Source organism: Rhamphochromis sp. 'chilingali' (genome assembly GCF_963969265.1).
Source record: "Rhamphochromis sp. 'chilingali' genome assembly, chromosome: 9".
Taxonomy (NCBI): Eukaryota; Metazoa; Chordata; class Actinopteri; order Cichliformes; family Cichlidae; genus Rhamphochromis; species Rhamphochromis sp. 'chilingali'.
Window position 1 is genome coordinate 6,488,827 of NC_137936.1, and position 18,222 is coordinate 6,507,048.

An 18,222-nucleotide genomic window follows, 5' to 3' on the forward strand; every position below is an offset into this window, starting at 1 on the left:
CACAACTTTTAATGTGAATATATAAGATGATTTCTTTTCTTTTCTTTAAAGGACACCCTCAAACAAATAAAAGATGGTTAAAAAAAATGTGATGATAAAGCTTTCCTCCTCAACTCAGCAGTCTGTAAAGAGAAAAGATTCAGTTTAGTGAATCTGCAGTTGTGGGAAAAGCCAAATTCTGAATGTTTAGGCTTTTTAAAGATCGGAGACGTGTATACCTGTGTCTCAGGACATTCCCGTGCACCCCCCTGTATCTCTGATTTCTCTGGATGGCTGTGAGGTCTTCCTTGTATGTCCCCTCATAGATATCTGACTGACGTTTCATGTAGCTCTCACTTCCATCCCTGTGGGGAAAAAACAAACCCCACAATAATTCCTCTTTCACTGGCTATTTGTACTGGTAACCCACACACATTGGAGCGATTTCAGTCCACTTGTGTTACCTACCCCAGCCGTTTGCCCATGATTGTCTGAAGGAACTTTCTGGCAGAGATTTGGCCCAGGACTTTCCTGTAGCTGTTTGTAAAGATGGCATCAGCGTGGCGCCCTAAGCTGGAATCAGAAATGGGGACAGTTTGCATCAGTTCAGTCAGTGTAAGCAGAAAATAAAGTAAACTGCAGTGCAGCGGCAGGATTTATCTGGGAGCTGGCCAGCGGTCGATTTACAATTTGCTCACATCTTTTTATGCATCCACACTAAAGTTCGAAGTATTAAGACACATTTAGTAAAACTTTAAAATACGGCCTGCAACTAAAGGTGTAAGTACCCTGTAATCAAATGGAATTTCAACATATTTGCTTTGAAATTACAATGTAGTCATGGTTACCTATAAATATTTAAAGGTAAGTACACCAAAATAAGAAATTAACAAGTGAAGTTTTTACAGGAAACCAAAAAATATACTGTAATGACAAGTGCATGTTCACTGCACAATCCATTTTAAGTAATGTGCAATGAAATCATAATATTGTAGAAAAACAATATTTCCCCATCTTACATTAGAAATATGTTATATTTGCAGCACGGGCTGTATTATGGGGTGGATCGATATTAGCCACATTTCATAATTAATTCATAAATGAAAACTTTGTGCACTATTTTAATAAAATGTAGCTCAGTATCTAAAAGGTCAAAATATAAAGATTTAGGTCCAGCATAGACTATCTGTAGTCCAATGTTTGCTTGCATTGTATTCAGCTGTGTGTATTTTTTTGACATATCTTTGAAAATGATGTACCTTCTAATAAATCAAGAATCCCCATTAAAAAATGTGTAAATGATCCACTCTGACTGGGACGTTTCATTAGCTGAGCCTTTGAGCCATATTTTACATCAGCCACTCAGACCATATTAACATACGGACCGCAACTCTGCTGGCTCCCTGGGAGGACGTGCGTCTTCCTCCTGCTGCTCTGCTGGATTCTTTAGTGAAGATGTCATCAGGATAGATGTATCCCTCTGGCCGAACCTGAGAAACATCCCCATGAACTATATGAATGCAGAACATCTTAAATGCCATTATTCAAACATAGCCCTTTATCTAGCAAGAACGATGATTTCATAGTAGTGCAGTCTTTGTAAAGATGACAGATTTAAAAGAAAAGAAAATATCATCAGTCTGCAAAATGCTTTAGCGCGTGAAAAATTACATCTGCAGCTTTGGTACACGACACTGTGACGATGATGCCTCGTAAACGTAACGCGGTGACTAATCCAGACTTCTTGACCCTTTTTAGCAGAAGTACAGAGGACACAGCTATGACATGTAAAGTAAAGAGTCAACTGTTAGATGAGCTTCGACACGACCATTTTTCTAATCCTGACAGAGATCAAATATGTTATATTTAATGTTTCATTCAGATTTTGAATATTAAGAAAATTTTCTATGTCACTTGGTAAGGTTTCCAAACATTTTAGCTAAATGATGCATATATAGTGCATATTGGTGTGATTTGCCATGAGTTTACAAAAAATGTTCCCTTTGTGTAATCATCCAATGCTGTCATTGATCGGCATTCCCAAAGCTGAACAGCTGAACTAAGCAAAGGGTTTACGTAACTTTCAAAATATGCCTAAACCTCAGTAAAAATGGAAATGAACAACACCTAATGAATTTGAGTGATTTTGTCAGGACTTACCTAATGGATGGGTAGAGTGGGGAGCCTGACAAAGTCATGATCAGGCAGCAAAGCAGCAGTGCAGCTTTCTCCATCATCACAGCTAGTCCTGGAGAAGAGTGGATAGCCAGAACAAATGACAGGAGTAGAAATTACATTAGAAAAAACGCTGAAACCACAGTTTCCCAGACCAGCCTCATCGCTCTGCACAAGGAACTGAAGTTGAGGCAGGCAGAGATGTATAACGTGACAGGAAATATCATGATTTTAAGAATAAATAATACATTTATACAAACATGGATATCAAATTCAGAGTGTTTTTTCTAAGTTACCTTGATTTTTTTTTTTTCTTGGTAAGAATCCTGAGTGCCTCTGCAGTTTTATTCCGCACCTTCCACTCTCATGATGTCTCACTTCCAGGAAAGAACGAACAAAAGAAAACACTGGAACAGTACTGTTTCTCATCCCAGAGTTCATGCTCACTTTATACTGAACCTGTGGCTCCAGTCACGCCTACATCACACATGATTCTCTCTCTCTCTCTCTCTCTCTCTCTCTCTGTCTGTGTGTGCGTCCGGGATGCGGATTGGGGGCATATTCACTTATTCATATGAGAAGTTGCTTTCTCTCGTCACCGTTTGTTCTTCTTCTTTAAAAAACAAAAACAAAAACTTTATTTAAAAGCATCTGTCTGAAACTGTTTTGGCAGGATTTCATATTTACATGATAAGTATGAACAATGTTTTGTTCTTATGGCCTGATATTAATACTTTACGTCGGTATGCAACAATATTGAATATTTTTATAAGATCAAGACCTCGATTAATGTAAATAATAAAACAAGCAAACGAATAAACAAACAAAAACCATTAACGTTTTTTTTTTCATGCGCCACTCTCATCTCGACCTCAGCTGAGTTTTGAACAATAACCTAACGACATAAATCCGTCTCTCACCATCAATAACCCGATTCTGTAAATGTTAAAGTTCCCTTCAAAGCTTTGTCGCACATACGGAACCATAGTTTAGACTAAGGAGATTATGACGACGGACCGTGAAGATGGACGTACAGTGACATTTTTGTCTAACGGACATTACGGACTTCTCGAGGATTGTAGTCTGACATTTAATTACCTTATTAACACACTGGATAAGCGCCTGAATTGACTTAAAGATAAAAACTATTTACCTCTTTTCGAGCTTCCTCTATGTTTGAAACAAACTTACTAGTATGTAGCAGCACTTCACAAGAGTGAAACGTTTTTCCGGGTTTCATTAGCGTCAGGTACTTGAAACAGGGAGTGACTCCTCTTGATACTAAGACATCTTTGGCTCCACATGATATCTGTACCTGAGTGACAATTCACTCGAGGTAGTTAGCACTCGTGCTGTATCTTACTGAGTAAAAAGGCACTTTTGACACTATGTTAGTTTTTAGGTTGCGGCAAAAGTAGCTAACTAAAATACATAGTCGCTCATTTCCAGATACACCCGATAGGGAATTACGAAGCCTTTGCTCTTGTGGTTAGCTAAGCATGGAGTACCTCAGGACTTTAAAACCCATATTTACAGTAACCCAACACTGGCCACCTGTCAGCCGCATCCAGGCTAGATACTGTTCTAAACTGGCTAGCGCTGTTGACACTGTGAGAGAAAAGAAGAAGACTGTAGACAAGTTCAAGAGTCGGCTATCATCTGGTCCAAGTTTTCAGGATTTCGTTAAAGGGCTTCCAGCTAACAGGAGCCGTGCTGCAGATGAAGAACCCTCAGAAAAGCATGACTATCTCTCTGAAGGCTTGTTGATGGGAAACTCAAGGAAAGGTCGGTGAAAGCCATTTGTTTACTTAGCTTTGAATGTTTGTGGTGATGCTAAAGGGGTTCTTTGGCTTATTGTTGCAGTTTATTTTGAAACCTATGGATGTCAAATGAATGTGAATGACACAGAGATAGCCTGGTCCATACTGCAGAAGAAGGGCTATCAGCGCACAGCTCATCTAAGCGAGGTACAGCTGACTTCTGGTTTTATTTTATGAATCTAGCAGAAGTAACTTTAATGCAGTTTGTTTAAGATGTGCGTGTACTTGCAGGCAGATGTTGTTCTTCTGGTAACGTGCTCTGTAAGGTAGGAGCAAAGATCAAACATGAAAAGTTTTGAAATCTAGTGCTAGGTGATGGCAGCTTTGCAACCTAATCTCTTTTCTTAACAGAGAAAAGGCTGAGCAAACAATATGGAATAGACTGCAACAACTAACAGCTATGAAGAGGAAACGATTAAAGACCCACACACCAATGAAAATTGGAATTTTAGGTGAGTAAGCTCTCATGCACTCAGATGATGGAGGTCACATTAAGGGTACGTTCATGGGTGTGTTTGTCTCAGGCTGTATGGCGGAGAGGCTGAAGATGGAGCTTCTGGAGCGAGAGAAGCTCGTAGATGTCCTCGCCGGTCCAGATGCATACCGGGACCTTCCGCGTCTCTTGACTGTACCAGAATCAGAATACTTTATTAATCCCGAAGGAAATTATGGGTTACAGCAGGCAGCACACTAATGTCGCATGCGCGCTTACAAAGGAACCTTCTGACCGAACTTTACACAAACATCACATTGGGAAGACATGTCAGAGAGGTAGGCTGATAGGAAAAACCAAAAAGAAAATACATAACATGAGGTGAGAGGAGGAGAAAAAAAAATCCACTCAGACTGAGCTCCTAATGGGAGAACAGTTTGAGAACAGAAAAAACCCCCACCACAGCACAAAAAGCACATGACTGTCAATACACCATAAAAACACAAGACAAGCAACATGGGTGGGTAAGAGAGAGCCGGTGTGGACAGCGCATCCGGTCCTGCAGCATGTCTGCGGCATCTGCACTGGGAGGGAACAAGCATCGCAGGCGTTTGGAAAGGGAGGGGGGATGAGTGTCTATCAGTGTGTGTGTGTGTCCAGAGTTCAGCTGAGACAGTGTCCTTCGCCCTGCCAGGCTAAGTAAACAGTCCTCCAGCCAACCCAGGTGGCCTTGCGTAGGATAGGAAGAAACAGTCTATGTTAGTTGGCATTGGTGTGCGTGGTTGTCTCTCTAATAACCCTCCGACAGACTGGCGACATGTCCAGGGTGTACTTTTGCCCCATGACAGCTGGAATAGACCTTGAATGGAATAAGTGGGAGAAAATGAATGATGTTTATGAACTGTAGTTAATATAGTCAGACAATAAGTTACCGAGCAACAGGCCACAAGTCTTGGTGCAGAATCATACTAAGATTTAAAAAATAAAATGTTGGCACTGGTGTTTGAAGCAGTATACTGTCAATAAGACTTGAGCAACTGCACACAGCTGGAAACAAATAACTACAGTAGCTAAGTAACATGTTGTTATTGCATCCATTCAGCCATGTATAATTAGTACATCTACATATACATGATTTGTAATGTGGTCCGTGCTGTATGTTGTATGTTGTAGCACAGTGAAATGTCTGACACTGACCATGTCCCAGTGCCTGAGAACACTGGTATGGAGGGGGAGAACGCACCTCTTTGCTGTATTTGTCAGAAACCAGACATCAACTGCTTCATGATGTAAGTATATATCAGTTTTATATTTGCAGTACATGCAATAGGGCTGGGCGCTAGCTTCAAAATTGATATCAGAGATTTTCTTTTTAATGGAAATCTTCTCCACTTTGCGGGGATAGGTTAATTGAAAAATCTAAATTGTCCATAGGTGTGAATGTGAGTGCGACTGGTTGTCTGTCCCTGTGTGTTAGCCCTGTGACAGACTGGCGACCTGTCCAGGGTGTACCCTGCCTCTCGCCCTATGATAGCTGGGATAGGCTCCAGCACCCCCGCAACCCTGAAAAAGGATAAGCGGAAGTGGATGGATGGATGGAAATCTTCTGTTTCAAGAAAACTAGCAATAATGATATATCCACAGATATAGAAACAATACGGTAACATTTTATTGATGCTTGCAGTTTGGAGGCAGCAGTATTTGTAAGTGTAATTAAATTCCAGGCATTTTCCATCCTTCTTTTCCTATCAGCTTTTTTGTAACTGATGACACATTTCCTAATTTTCAGTGTGAAACAAGGTGCCAGCAGCAGCATTACAGTGACCCAGCATAGGTTCAAGGTTCTTTACAGGGAGTGCAGAATTATTAGGCAAGTTGTATTTTTGAGGAATAATTTTATTATTGAACAACAACCATGTTCTCAATGAACCCAAAAAACTCATTAATATCAAAGCTGAATGTTTTTGGAAGTAGTTTTTAGTTTGTTTTTAGTTTTAGCTATTTTAGGGGGATATCTGTGTGTGCAGGTGACTATTACTGTGCATAATTATTAGGCAACTTAACAAAAAACAAATATATACCCATTTCAATTATTTATTTTTACCAGTGAAACCAATATAACATCTCCACATTCACAAATATACATTTCTGACATTCAAAAACAAAACAAAAACAAATCAGCGACCAATATAGCCACCTTTCTTTGCAAGGACACTCAAAAGCCTGCCATCCATGGATTCTGTCAGTGTTTTGATCTGTTCACCATCAACATTGCGTGCAGCAGCAACCACAGCCTCCCAGACACTGTTCAGAGAGGTGTACTGTTTTCCCTCCTTGTAAATCTCACATTTGATGATGGACCACAGGTTCTCAATGGGGTTGAACAAGGAGGCCATGTCATTAGTTTTTCTTCTTTTATACCCTTTCTTGCAGCCACGCTGTGGAGTACTTGGACGCGTGTGATGGAGCATTGTCCTGCATGAAAATCATGTTTTTCTTGAAGGATGCAGACTTCTTCATGTACCACTGCTTGAAGAAGGTGTCTTCCAGAAACTGGCAGTAGGACTGGGAGTTGAGCTTGACTCCATCCTCAACCCGAAAAGGCCCCACAAGCTCATCTTTGATGATACCAGCCCAAACCAGTACTCCACCTCCACCTTGCTGGCGTCTGAGTCGGACTGGAGCTCTCTGCCCTTTACCAATCCAGCCACGGGCCCATCCATCTGGCCCATCAAGACTCACTCTCATTTCATCAGTCCATAAAACCTTAGAAAAACCAGTCTTGAGATATTTCTTGGCCCAGTCTTGACGTTTCAGCTTGTGTATCTTGTTCAGTGGTGGTCGTCTTTCAGCCTTTCTTACCTTGGCCATGTCTCTGAGTATTGCACACCTTGTGCTTTTGGGCACTCCAGTGATGTTGCAGCTCTGAAATATGGCCAAACTGGTGGCAAGTGGCATCTTGGCAGCTGCACGCTTGACTTTTCTCAGTTCATGGGCAGTTATTTTGCGCCTTGGTTTTTCCACACGCTTCTTGCGACCCTGTTGACTATTTTGAATGAAACGCTTGATTGTTCGATGATCACGCTTCAGAAGCTTTGCAATTTTGAGACTGCTGCATCCCTCTGCAAGATATCTCACTATTTTTGACTTTTCTGAGCATGTCAAGTCCTTCTTTTGACCCATTTTGCCAAAGGAAAGGACGTTGCCTAATAATTATGCACACCTGATATAGGGTGTTGATGTCATTAGACCACACCCCTTCTCATTACAGAGATGCACATCACCTAATATGCTTAATTGGTAGTAGGCTTTCGAGCCTATACAGCTTGGAGTAAGACAACATGCATGAAGAGGATGATGTGGACAAAATACTCATTTGCCTAATAATTCTGCACTCCCTGTATTTGTCACATGCATAGTTATATAGTATAACACACAGTGAAATGTAGCCTGACACGCTCCTCGACATGTGCGGGGGGGGTTAGAGGAAGAACATTATTATATATATATATATATATATATATATATATATATATATATATATATATATATATGGGGTGCAACGATACTCGTATCGATATTGAACCGTTCGATACAGTGCTTTCGGTTCGGTACGCATATGTATGAACAATACAAAATAAAATTTTAATTTATTTTATCAACTTTCCTTCTGACGATGCTGTCTGTGTTGAGCGCTCAGTGGATCTGCGCTCGACAGTGCAGCCTAGGCGGAGTAGTCGAACGCAGATTCACTGAGTGCAGGGCAAGCTAGCGAGACAGAAGTTAAGCTCTCCTTGCAACATGGCAAATTGAACCTCCCCCACCCTCATTCAGATCTGGCGTTTGGAACTATTTTGGTTTTCATGTGACGTATGACCCTGAAGGTAAGCGCATCATGGACTAAAGTAAAACAGTATGTTGGATGTGCCACGCAATGCTCAATTACATGGGTGGGAGCTAGTGTGTTAGCGCAGTTAGCTCGTGTTGGCCGTCCAGCCCCATGCACGGGCGATCCGCGGTAGCTCGTTAACGGAGATTTGCCGTGTTGTGGCGTTAACGTCATTTCAACGAGATTAACGCTGACAGCACTAGTGGGAACACAACGAATATGACTGCACATTTACACCGACATCATCCTAGTGCAAAGACAAGTGGAAGCAGAAAACAACAAGCAGCATGCTACAAACTTTACCTGAGTCATTTAGACAGCCGTTAGCACATGATTCTCCTTATGGGGACCTGATATGTTTAATATGCTGCTGAGAATATAGCCCAGAAGAAGCGGATAGTATAGCTTTTATTTTGGAAAGAGACATTTCTCTGTAATAAACTCTCTTTTCCAAAGATGAGTGATTCCTCAATCAGATACAGGGCTCGCAAAATCGCCTGCCCGATGTCCCGGGGCTAGCGATTTTTCCAGTCGGGCTACCAAAATCTATCTCTGCCCTGCCCGTAGGCCTATCTTAGGAAGGAAAAATATATGTCAATGCTTTTGCATTCTTTCGGAAATGTAGCTGGGTAATTATGTCATTGGCATCGGTGAGCCACTGTCAATATGTGACATATTGAAATCGGTTTGAATTTGCGCTTGTTTTTTGCTTTCACTTTGCAATTGTGCGAACTGTGTATAGAGAGCGACAGCACTGATTGGTGAGTGATGATAATTTGCGCACCAATTCCTCTGACATCGTCTTATCAATCGTTAGCTTACTATGCAAACATGACAAGTGAAATCTCCCGCAGCAAGCTTAAACATGTGAGAGGTTGATCGCGCAGAGAATCGCTGACCGTTATGTGAGTGCGCGTGTAAAAGCAGCAGGATATATATTTTAGTTCTGCTGAGCCAAATAAGACAGGTCAGGGTGAAGAAGTGACAGCCAAAGAAAAGCTTACCACAAAACGGAGAAGTTATGACAAATCAGACTATAAGGCAAAAAGAAAGTGCAGCTTTATGGTTTCATGGACAAAAGAATTTCTGTGGCTGCAATATCACAAGCGAAATAACCAGGGCTGCACATAAGTGGTCCGCAGGTGCGCATTCGCTGTCAAAATAAAAAACGGGCACAAGATAAGAAGTTGCAACGCGTGTTTACATACATAAGATTTTCAGGAGGAGGACAGACATTTGTTTAGAACTCTTAAAGATGTCGAAGAAGCTCCTTTAAGCAATTACTGTGATGTTCCTCCACCTCCAAAGAAATGTCAGAAGGAGTCCGAACCACAAAAGAAGCACGTATTCTCGGAAAAGTAGTTGCAGGAGGTGAGCTGGCTTCAAACAAATGATGAACGCACAGAGATGTGGTGCAGAATGTGCCGTGAAAATGTAATAAATGACAAATTAAAAAGGCATGAACATTTTTTTGTATCGAAAAAATATCGAACCGTGACACCAAAGTATCGAACCGAACCGAACCGTGAATTTTGTGTATTGTTGCACCCCTAATATATACACTCAACAAAAATATAAACGCAACACCTTTGTTACTGCTCCCATTCCCCATGGGATGGACGTAGAGACCTAAAATTCATTCCAGATACACAATATAACCATCCCTCCCAAACAGTGGTCACAAATCAGTCCAAATGTGTGGTAGTGGGCACATCTGCTATATTGAGATAATCCATCCCACCTCACAGGTGTGCCACATCAGGATGCTGATCTGACATCATGAGTAGTGCACAGGTGTACCTCAGACTGCCCACAACAAAAGGCCACCCTGGAATGTGCAGTTTTTTGTGCTATTGGGGGTCTGGGGACCCAGAACCGGTCAGTATCTGGTGTGACCACCATTTGCCTCATGCAGTGCAACACATCGTTGCATGGAGTCTATCAGATTGTCAATTGTGGCCTTTGGAATGTTGGTCCACTCCACTTCAATGGCTGTGCGAGGTTGTTGGATATTCGTGGGAACTGGTACACGCTGTCGTATACGCCGGTCAAGCACATCCCGAACATGCTCAATGGGTGACATGTCCGGTGAGTATGCTGGCCATGCAAGAACTGGGACATTCTCAGCTGCCATCTGCCCTGAACAATGTGAACCATGATTCATCCGTGAAGCGCACACCTCTCCAACGTGCTAGACGCCATCGAATGTGAGCACTTGCCCACACAAGTCTGTTACGGCGACGAGCTGGAGTCAGGTCAAGACCCCGATGAGGACGACGGGCATGCAGTTGAGCGTCCCTGAGACGGTTTCTGACAGTTTGTGCAGAAATTGTTTGGTTGTGCAAACCAATTGTTCCAGCAGCTGTCTGGGTGGCTGGTCTCAGACGATCTTGGAGGTGAACCTGCTGGATGTGGAGGTCCTGGGCTGGTGTGGTTGCACGAGGTCTGCGGTTGTGAGGCCGGTTGGATGTGCTGCCATATTCTCTGAAACGCCTGTGGAGACGGCTTATGGTTGAGAAATGAACATTCAATGCACGGGCGACAGATCTGGTTGACATTCCTGCTGTCAGCATGCCAATTGCACGCTCCCTCATTGCTTGTGGCATCTGTGGCATTTTGCTGTGAGACAAAACTGCACATTCCAGGGTGGCCTTTTGTTGTGGGCAGTCTGAGGTACACCTGTGCACTACTCATGATGTCCGATCAGCATCCTGATGTGGCACACCTGTGAGGTGGGATGGATTATCTCAATATAGCAGATGTGCCCACTACCACACATTTGGACTGATTTGTGACCACTGTTTGGGAGGGATGGTTATATTGTGTATCTGGAATGAATTTTAGGTCTCTACGTCCATCCCATGGGGAATGGGAGCAGTAACAAAGGTGTTGCGTTTATATTTTTGTTGAGTGTATGTATATATGTATATATATATGTATATGTATGTATATATGTATGTATGTATATATATATATATATATATATATATATATATATATATATATATATATATATATATATATATATATATATATATATATATATATATATACACACACACACACACACACACACACACACACACACACACACACACACACACACACACACACTGGGTGAATGTGCAGTAGTAGCAGCAAGCAGGTGAATTCTGTACATTAATATGAATAGATCAAATGTAAGCACAAAAGTAGCCAAGGTAGTGTTTTTCCTGGAAATTTTAAGTGAAAGGATAAAGTAACTGCTTAACACTTTAGTTTAACAATGATTAATGAAATGTAACCATGTAACTCATCAGCAGTCTGCACAGTAGGGCTGTTCGATATAACGATATATATCGGATGACGATATAAAAACATCTATCGTTTCATTTTACGCTATCGTTTGTTTCATGGTGTCGCAAAATAAACTGTTTACGGCAATATTTTTTCACCATTTTGATGGTCACTGTAGTGGCTATATTAATTTCTTAAAGTTCTCTCTTTCTCTTATATTTAATATAACCACACTACAGACGGACAAGTGACTGTTTTTATGCGTTGTCATTAGCAACAACGACGGTAAAACCATCGCGTGTCCGCTTGTTTATTTTCCACATAAACCTTTCAGGATAAAGCTCAAGATCCTGTTGAGACTTTTCAAAATAAACCGAATTACGTGAAAGAGTATTCAGAGTGTTTACGGATGAGAAGCAAAAAAGAGCCGCCAGGTGCTAAAACATAAACCTTAGACTCGAATGTTAGAACAGGCTTTTCCCCGCAGCACGCCGTGTAATAAATACTCACAAAGAAAACAGCGGCTGTTACAACCTATGTCTAAAAATGTATCGTTTCATGCATCGGATAAAACACTCGACTCCAGGCACACCACGCCCAGCTGGAAACACTTCACGCAAGTCGAGCTGCAGGAGATTCACAGAACTTTCAGAAAATGTAAAAATTTTGTGATTTATATCGTTATCAGGACGATAGATGTCTGATATCGGGATATGAGATTTTGGTCATATCGCACAGCCCTACTGCACAGTATGGTCACATATTAAAACTGAAGAATATGTTGTACTTGTTGTAGTGTTTCATCATGGGTCCAGTGTTTACCCAGGTGCTTAAAGCCCTTCTTTACCCTCATGTAACACCAACAGTAATTTCCAACCACTATTTCCTGTTCCTGTCAGTCAAACAAACAGACGACAAACATCTTCTATAAACAGGAATAATGTCATTTTATCAGATTAGAAAACATCTAATCTAGCGTTGATATTACACTGCTGTTTAGTGTCTGGCTGATCTCAGTGTCACTAAAATATCTGCCCTACATGTCAAACAATGAGAGAACTTGAAACAGTAACATCACCTAGCAGCTTATTTTAATTAGCCAGCAAACAAACATTAGCACTAACATTGCTATTATTATAGTCCCAGTTAAATGACTTTGAATAGCTTTATTTCAAAAGTAATTTTACAATTTCACAGCCATTTAGCTGTGTTAACTGTACATGCTGTAGGTCATAAGGTGTGCATGGATCATTTTTATAATCAGCCTCTTATCTTTTGTCCACCACAGGCTTTGCCATGATAAATTGGTCAGTTGACAACCAGGAGCCGTACACCTTAACCTCAGAGGCCAGGACATCCAAGCGCAGTGCGAACACGAACTTCTTTAAATGGGATGCAAGATGGACTACAGAGGGCCACCCCGTCGCCAGACAACCAAGTGCTGTCCCTGTCCACGGCCAGTGTGAGAAGGACTCTCACTAAAGTCAACCCACACAAAGCTGCTGGACCAGACAATATACCTGGACGCGTGCTCTGAGCCCGTGCTGACCAGCTGACTGATGTCCTAGCGGGCATCTTTAACATCTCCCTGAGTCAAGCTGTTGTGCCACAGTGCTTTAAAACCACCACCACCATCATACCTGTACCAAAGACAGCTACAGGCTCGGAGTTGGAAGACAATGGACGATGCGATCTCATTGGCCCTCCACCTAGCCCTATCACAACTGGATCAATGCAACGCCCATCTAAGAATGCTGCTCAATGATTTCATCTCAGCATTCAACACCATCATTGTCCAGCAGCTGATCAGCAAGCTGGACCTGCTCAGACTTATCACCTCCACCTGCAACTGGATCCTGGACTTTCTTACTGATAGACCCCAGACACTACAGGTTGGAAATATAAGTCCCCCCAGGGATGTGTGCTGAGCCCGCTACTCTTCACGCCGACGACTGCACCTCCAGCTCCAACATGTGATGATTCAATGTTGTGATTGCTTGTGATTGATAACAAAAGCAAACGACATTATCAAGCTTGCAGATGACACCACAGTGGTGGTACTCATCAGGGACGATGATGATGCGGCATACAGGGAGGAGGTGCAGCGGCTGGCGCTTTGGTGGCAGGACAAGAATCTATGTCTCAATGTTGACAAGACAAAAGAGCTGATTGTTGACTTTAGGAAAACCGAGGCTGTCCATCTCTCGCTCAGCATTGCTGGTGTCACTGTAGACGGAGTGAAGAGCACCAGATTCCTCAGTGTTCACTTCATAGAGGACCTGTCCTGGACCAGTAACACCAAATCAGTGACAAAAAGAGCTCGGCAGTGCCTGCATTTCAAGAGACGACTGAAGAAGGTGCGCCTCCCCAAACCCATCCTTAACACCTTCTACAGGGGTACCGTACAGGGGTACCTTGTGATGCTGTTATGAAGTCCAGGGTCAGCCAAACACAAAATACAGACGAGTCCTTGGTCCCCAGACCGTGACAACGACAGTTCATTCTTGAATGAAGACTCTAATCAGACAGTTGTAAAATAGAGCCAATTGTGTTTATTAAAATATGGAGGAAATGGAAGGGGGGGGGGGGGGGGGTGTTGTAGAGAAGAGGGTAATGGAAAGGGATAGAAAGGAGCAAAGAGAAAAAGGAGAGAAAACCCCAACAATCCCCTCTGAGCAAGCACTATGCGGAGAGGGGAAAATTAAGCTGGAGCAGAGGTGGAGGAAGACGAGGTTTCATCAGCAGTAGTAAAAGCAGGAGTGTCCCTCCTCCGGAAGAAGCAGAAGCGTTTTTTCTTCTTTTGCAGCAGCTTTTCGACGAGCACTTTTTTTTCTAGGATCAGGGTACTCAGCTCATCGATTGTTTCTCTATTTTGCTGCTCAAGTTTCTTGCACGTTTTCTCCACTGCTTCTAATTTGGCGTCTTTTTCGTCCAGCCTTTCTTTCAGTTGTTTAGATGTTGCCGCCTCTTTTTCATTTTCTGCTACCAGTTCTGTTGTTTTGTTTTTCATTTTGTTATAAAGTTCTTGCAGGCTTTTGTTTTTCCTCTCAAAGTCCTGGAGAAGAAGTTTCTCTTCTTTCTGCTTTATGACCAGCTGTTCTTTCTCTTCAAAGATTTCTTGATGTTTTTGCAGAGCTTCGTCAAGCTTTCCTTGCAAGCCTTCGCTGTGTTTCGCTGTGCTTTAAAACCACCACCATCATCATACCTGTCCCCAGACCTTCCCAAAGCCTAATTCCACAATGATTGCCTGAGCCTATTCTTGTTAAATGATGAAAAACTCAAAGGCACGTTTGGGCAGTGGATCTGTGTGAAATCAGCAGCTTGCAAAACTAAATCAAAATGTGTGCTATTGATTCTAAAAATAGAAATCACAATAAAGTTCAACATTTACTAAAACCGCCATTCAGTCATCTGAGAATCTTTACTCATGAAATTATAACGGTTAGATGAATGTATATGCAGTGATTTACTGATCAATGATAAAAGGGGAGATTTATGCAGTAACGAAGACTGTCATGAAAAGTATTTGGCATCTGATCTCCTGTAACCTGCGGAGCTAAGCTGTTTTACCAGCTCTGCTCTCTGATTTTTCTTTTATGAAAAAACACAAGTTGTCAAAGTTATTTGTTTGCAAATGTATTTCAGAAATATCGACATACTTTTTTTAATCAGCAGAAACTTTATGTCAGTAGTGCAAAAACCTGCACTGATCTGACCTCATTTCTTCCTCATCCTGATTCCTGACCTGGGAAGGGAGAGAAATATTTGTTTTTGTTTGTCTTCTTGTTTTATTTAATTCCTTGTGGGATTTGGATCCAACACGTAAAGTATGCATATTATGCACACACACAAACACACATGCAGCTATTACCCATTTCTTGTATTCTTGAATAAAGACATTGATTTGACACATTTAATTAGTGACCAATTGTTTTTATTGTTCAATTATTAAGAAAAAAGAGAAGGTGGGGGTGGGTGGGATGTAAAGAAGAGCGTAAAGTAAAGGGAGAGAGGAGAGAAAACCCCAACAATCCCCTCTGAGCAAGCACGAGGCGACAGTGGATAGGAAAAACTCCCTTTAAAGGAAGAAACCTATGACAGAACCAGGCTCTAGAGGGGGCAGTCAACTGTCGGGACTGGTTGGGGGGTGACTGTGAAAAGAGGGGAGGGAGATGGGAGAGGTGGTTGGGGGGAGGGGGGGGGGAATTAAGCTGGAGCAGCGGTGGGGGAAGAAGAGGTGACATTGGCAGTAGTGAAAGAAGGAGTGTTCTTCCTCCAGAAGAAGCGTTTTTTCTTTTTCTGCTTTTTCTCGAGGATGAGGATCAGCTCCTCGATTTTTTCTGTGTTTTGCTTCTGCAGCTTGTTGCATTTTTTCTGCACTTCTTCTTTTTCGGCTTGTTTTTCTTCCAACCTTTCTTTCAGCACTTTAGATGTTGCCTCCTGTTTTTGCAGCTTTTCATTTTCTCCTTCCAGCTCAGATGCTTTGAACTTCATTTTGTTGTAAAGTTCTTGCAGGTTTTGGTTTTTCTTCTCAAACTCCTGGAGAAGAAGTTTTTCTTCTCTCTGCTTACCGACCAGCTGTTCTCTCTCTTGAAGCAGGTCTTGATATTTGTGCAGTGTCTCATCGAACTTTACCTGCAGCATCCTGTTGTTTCCCTCCATGAGCTGGAGTTGGCACTCCATGTCTCCCTGCTTTCTGTCCAGCTGCTCTTTCTCTTGAAGGATTTCTTTATTTTGTTGCAGAGCTTCATCAAGCTTTCCTTGCAAGCTTTCATTTTGTTGCTTGATGCTCTGCAGATTGGAATCCATTTCTTTTTGTTTGATTTCTTGTTCCCTTTTCTCTTGGAGAAGCTTCTCATTTGCTTGCTCTGTGCGATCAAGCCTTTTTTTGTCTACACTGTACATTAGCTCCATGTCTCGGAGATTGGAGTGCAGCCCTCTCTTCTTCGTGCTGTCTTGCATCTTCTCTTGGAGGAGTTTTCTATTTTGTCGCAGAGCTTGATCAAGCTTTCCTTGCAAGCTTTCATTGTGTTGCTTGATGCTCTGAAGCTTGGAATGCATTTCTTTCTCTTTTAACTCCTGTTGCCTTTTCTCTTGGAGAAGCTTTTCATTTTCTTGCAGTGTGCGATCAAGCCTTTTTTTGTCTACACTGTACATTAGCTCCATTTCTTGGAGATTGCTGTGCAGCCCTCTCTTCTTCATGCCATCTTGTTTCTTCTCTTGGGCAAGTTTTTTATTTTGTTGCAGGGCTTCATCAAGCTTTCCTTGGAGCTCCTGGTTCTTTTTGTCCATGTCTTGGAGATCCTGTTGTTTCTCCTCAATAATAGCTTCCTTTTCTTGAAGCTGGTATGATAACTTTTTTAGTTGAGCGCTCTTTCGCTCATTTTCCTCCATCAAGAACTTAATGTTCTCTGTGTTTCTGAGCGCTTCAGCCTCCATTTCTTCCAAACGCTTTTCCTCTAGTTCCACTTGGTCACACCAAGGAAGAGAGGAAATGGAAGAGTCTAGTGGCTCATCCCAAGGAAGAGTGTAGGCGTCAACTTCTTGTCCCTTTGGATTTGTTTGAGACATGTTGTGTCTGGATACAGTTACAATTGCAAAGGATCCAAATATTTCAAAAGGCTTTTCTGGCGAACGGTTCAATGCTGCACACATCAACGCTGCGAGAAACGGACTAAAAGTCGTTGCTCTTCACCCCTATTTATAGGTTTTTGGATCAAAGGATCAAAGGAAAGAATGGTGGTAAGATTCTACATGTGTGTGACGTCATAATTCTGTAAGGCAATGAGGTTGTCACGTGATATTTTTGGAGGAGGGCATTTTTCAACTTGGACAAATTATCAGTAAAGTTTCAATCTCTGTTATTTTCCCCCAAAAACGTGTTGTCGCAATAATGTTTTCTACTGTAATTGGTGCCAACAGATGGCGCAGTTTAAAGTTGGCTGTTACTCTGCCCAGGCTGCTACCATAGAAGAAGAATGTAGACCGATGTCCGCTGATCGTTTCCGTGTAAATCTTAGCATTGCTTTAGCCGTCAAGCTAAAGGTTTAGCTTCATACTGCCATATTTTCAGAGGAACAAAATATTTAAACGGTCTCAGATCATGGTGAGTATTTGAAAAAATGTTTATTTAATGTGAAGCCTGTCATGTGGAAAGGTTAGCAAGCGTAATTTTGCCTATTGTGTTATACACGGGTGCTTACATCCGAGTAGTGTTGATCTTTTCTAAGGTCCATGGGTTTATCCAACGAGCAGCTAAGTCACCGTTATATCTGTAATTTTGTGTGCAACGTCTTAATGCAAAAAAAAAAATCCCGAAGCAAAGCAACGAAGCAAAGACTAAACAAAAAAACCCCACAATGCGTTTTTAAGCTCTCTCTGCGTTCACTGCCTCTGCAAGTGTCAAACTTCATCGCTTTAGCTGATGCTAACCAACATTAGCGCTTACGGTTCGTATATAAACACAACTGTCAGCCCTTCACTTTTGGTGCCGACAACATTTTGAGCATTTTCTACAGTTTGTGAAATGGTCGCCATTGGCATTACATGCCAGTAGTGTTCGCTAATTGACTTTACCGGGGATTACATTTATTACAACGTTACTGCGTGGAAGTGATCATAGTGTATGCTTATGAACGCGAGTGGTAGGT

The 18,222-nt window shown here is 42.0% G+C and overlaps 2 protein-coding genes across 6 annotated transcripts in view; one reads left to right on the forward strand and one right to left on the reverse strand.

Annotated features, from left to right (window-relative positions):
* The window catches only part of ghrh (growth hormone releasing hormone), a 34,133-nt gene continuing 15,911 nt past the window's right edge, over positions 1 to 18,222 (reverse strand). The window contains exons 1-8 of one of the 3 annotated variants that reach the window (XM_080891173.1): positions 3,075 to 3,116; positions 2,721 to 2,764; positions 2,451 to 2,531; positions 2,140 to 2,227; positions 1,365 to 1,469; positions 448 to 552; positions 219 to 344; positions 1 to 122 (exon numbers count right to left, since the gene is read on the reverse strand). In XM_080891173.1, the coding sequence (XP_080747299.1) occupies positions 110 to 122; positions 219 to 344; positions 448 to 552; positions 1,365 to 1,469; positions 2,140 to 2,227; positions 2,451 to 2,531; position 2,721 (519 nt within the window). In that variant the 5' untranslated portion in view covers positions 2,722 to 2,764; positions 3,075 to 3,116 and the 3' untranslated portion in view covers positions 1 to 109. Of the gene's footprint in view, positions 123 to 218; positions 345 to 447; positions 553 to 1,364; positions 1,470 to 2,139; positions 2,228 to 2,450; positions 2,532 to 2,720; positions 2,765 to 3,074; positions 3,117 to 3,307; positions 3,358 to 18,222 lie in introns of those variants that run through there. The other 2 variants (XM_080891174.1, XM_080891172.1) reach the window with 2 other exon arrangements.
* On the forward strand, positions 3,313 to 14,730 carry LOC308402373 (mitochondrial tRNA methylthiotransferase CDK5RAP1-like). 3 transcript variants are annotated; one of them, XR_013972743.1, is made up of 6 exons: positions 3,436 to 3,939; positions 4,018 to 4,121; positions 4,206 to 4,240; positions 4,326 to 4,426; positions 5,581 to 5,696; positions 12,861 to 14,730. XR_013972743.1 is itself a non-coding variant. In XM_080891171.1 (5 exons), the coding sequence occupies exons 1-5, from the start codon at positions 3,654 to 3,656 to the stop codon at positions 4,666 to 4,668; spliced, it is 696 nt and encodes a 231-aa protein (XP_080747297.1). In that variant the 5' UTR covers positions 3,313 to 3,653; the 3' UTR covers positions 4,669 to 5,458. The 3 variants fall into 3 exon arrangements, 2 of the variants coding, with proteins under 2 accessions (XP_080747297.1, XP_080747296.1); XM_080891171.1 differs by lacking the exons at positions 5,581 to 5,696; positions 12,861 to 14,730 and adding an exon at positions 4,499 to 5,458 and having other exon boundaries at positions 3,313 to 3,939; XM_080891170.1 differs by lacking the exon at positions 5,581 to 5,696 and having other exon boundaries at positions 3,441 to 3,939; positions 12,861 to 14,729.

Coding starts and splice junctions, on each gene's coding strand:
- LOC308402373 (XM_080891170.1), top strand. CDS start 3,654: ATGGAGTACCTCAGGACTTTAAAACCCATATTTACAGTAACCCAACAC. Junction 3,940..4,017: donor GATGGGAAACTCAAGGAAAG/GTCGGTGAAAGC, acceptor TTATTGTTGCAG/TTTATTTTGAAACCTATGGA. Junction 4,122..4,205: donor GCACAGCTCATCTAAGCGAG/GTACAGCTGACT, acceptor GTGTACTTGCAG/GCAGATGTTGTTCTTCTGGT.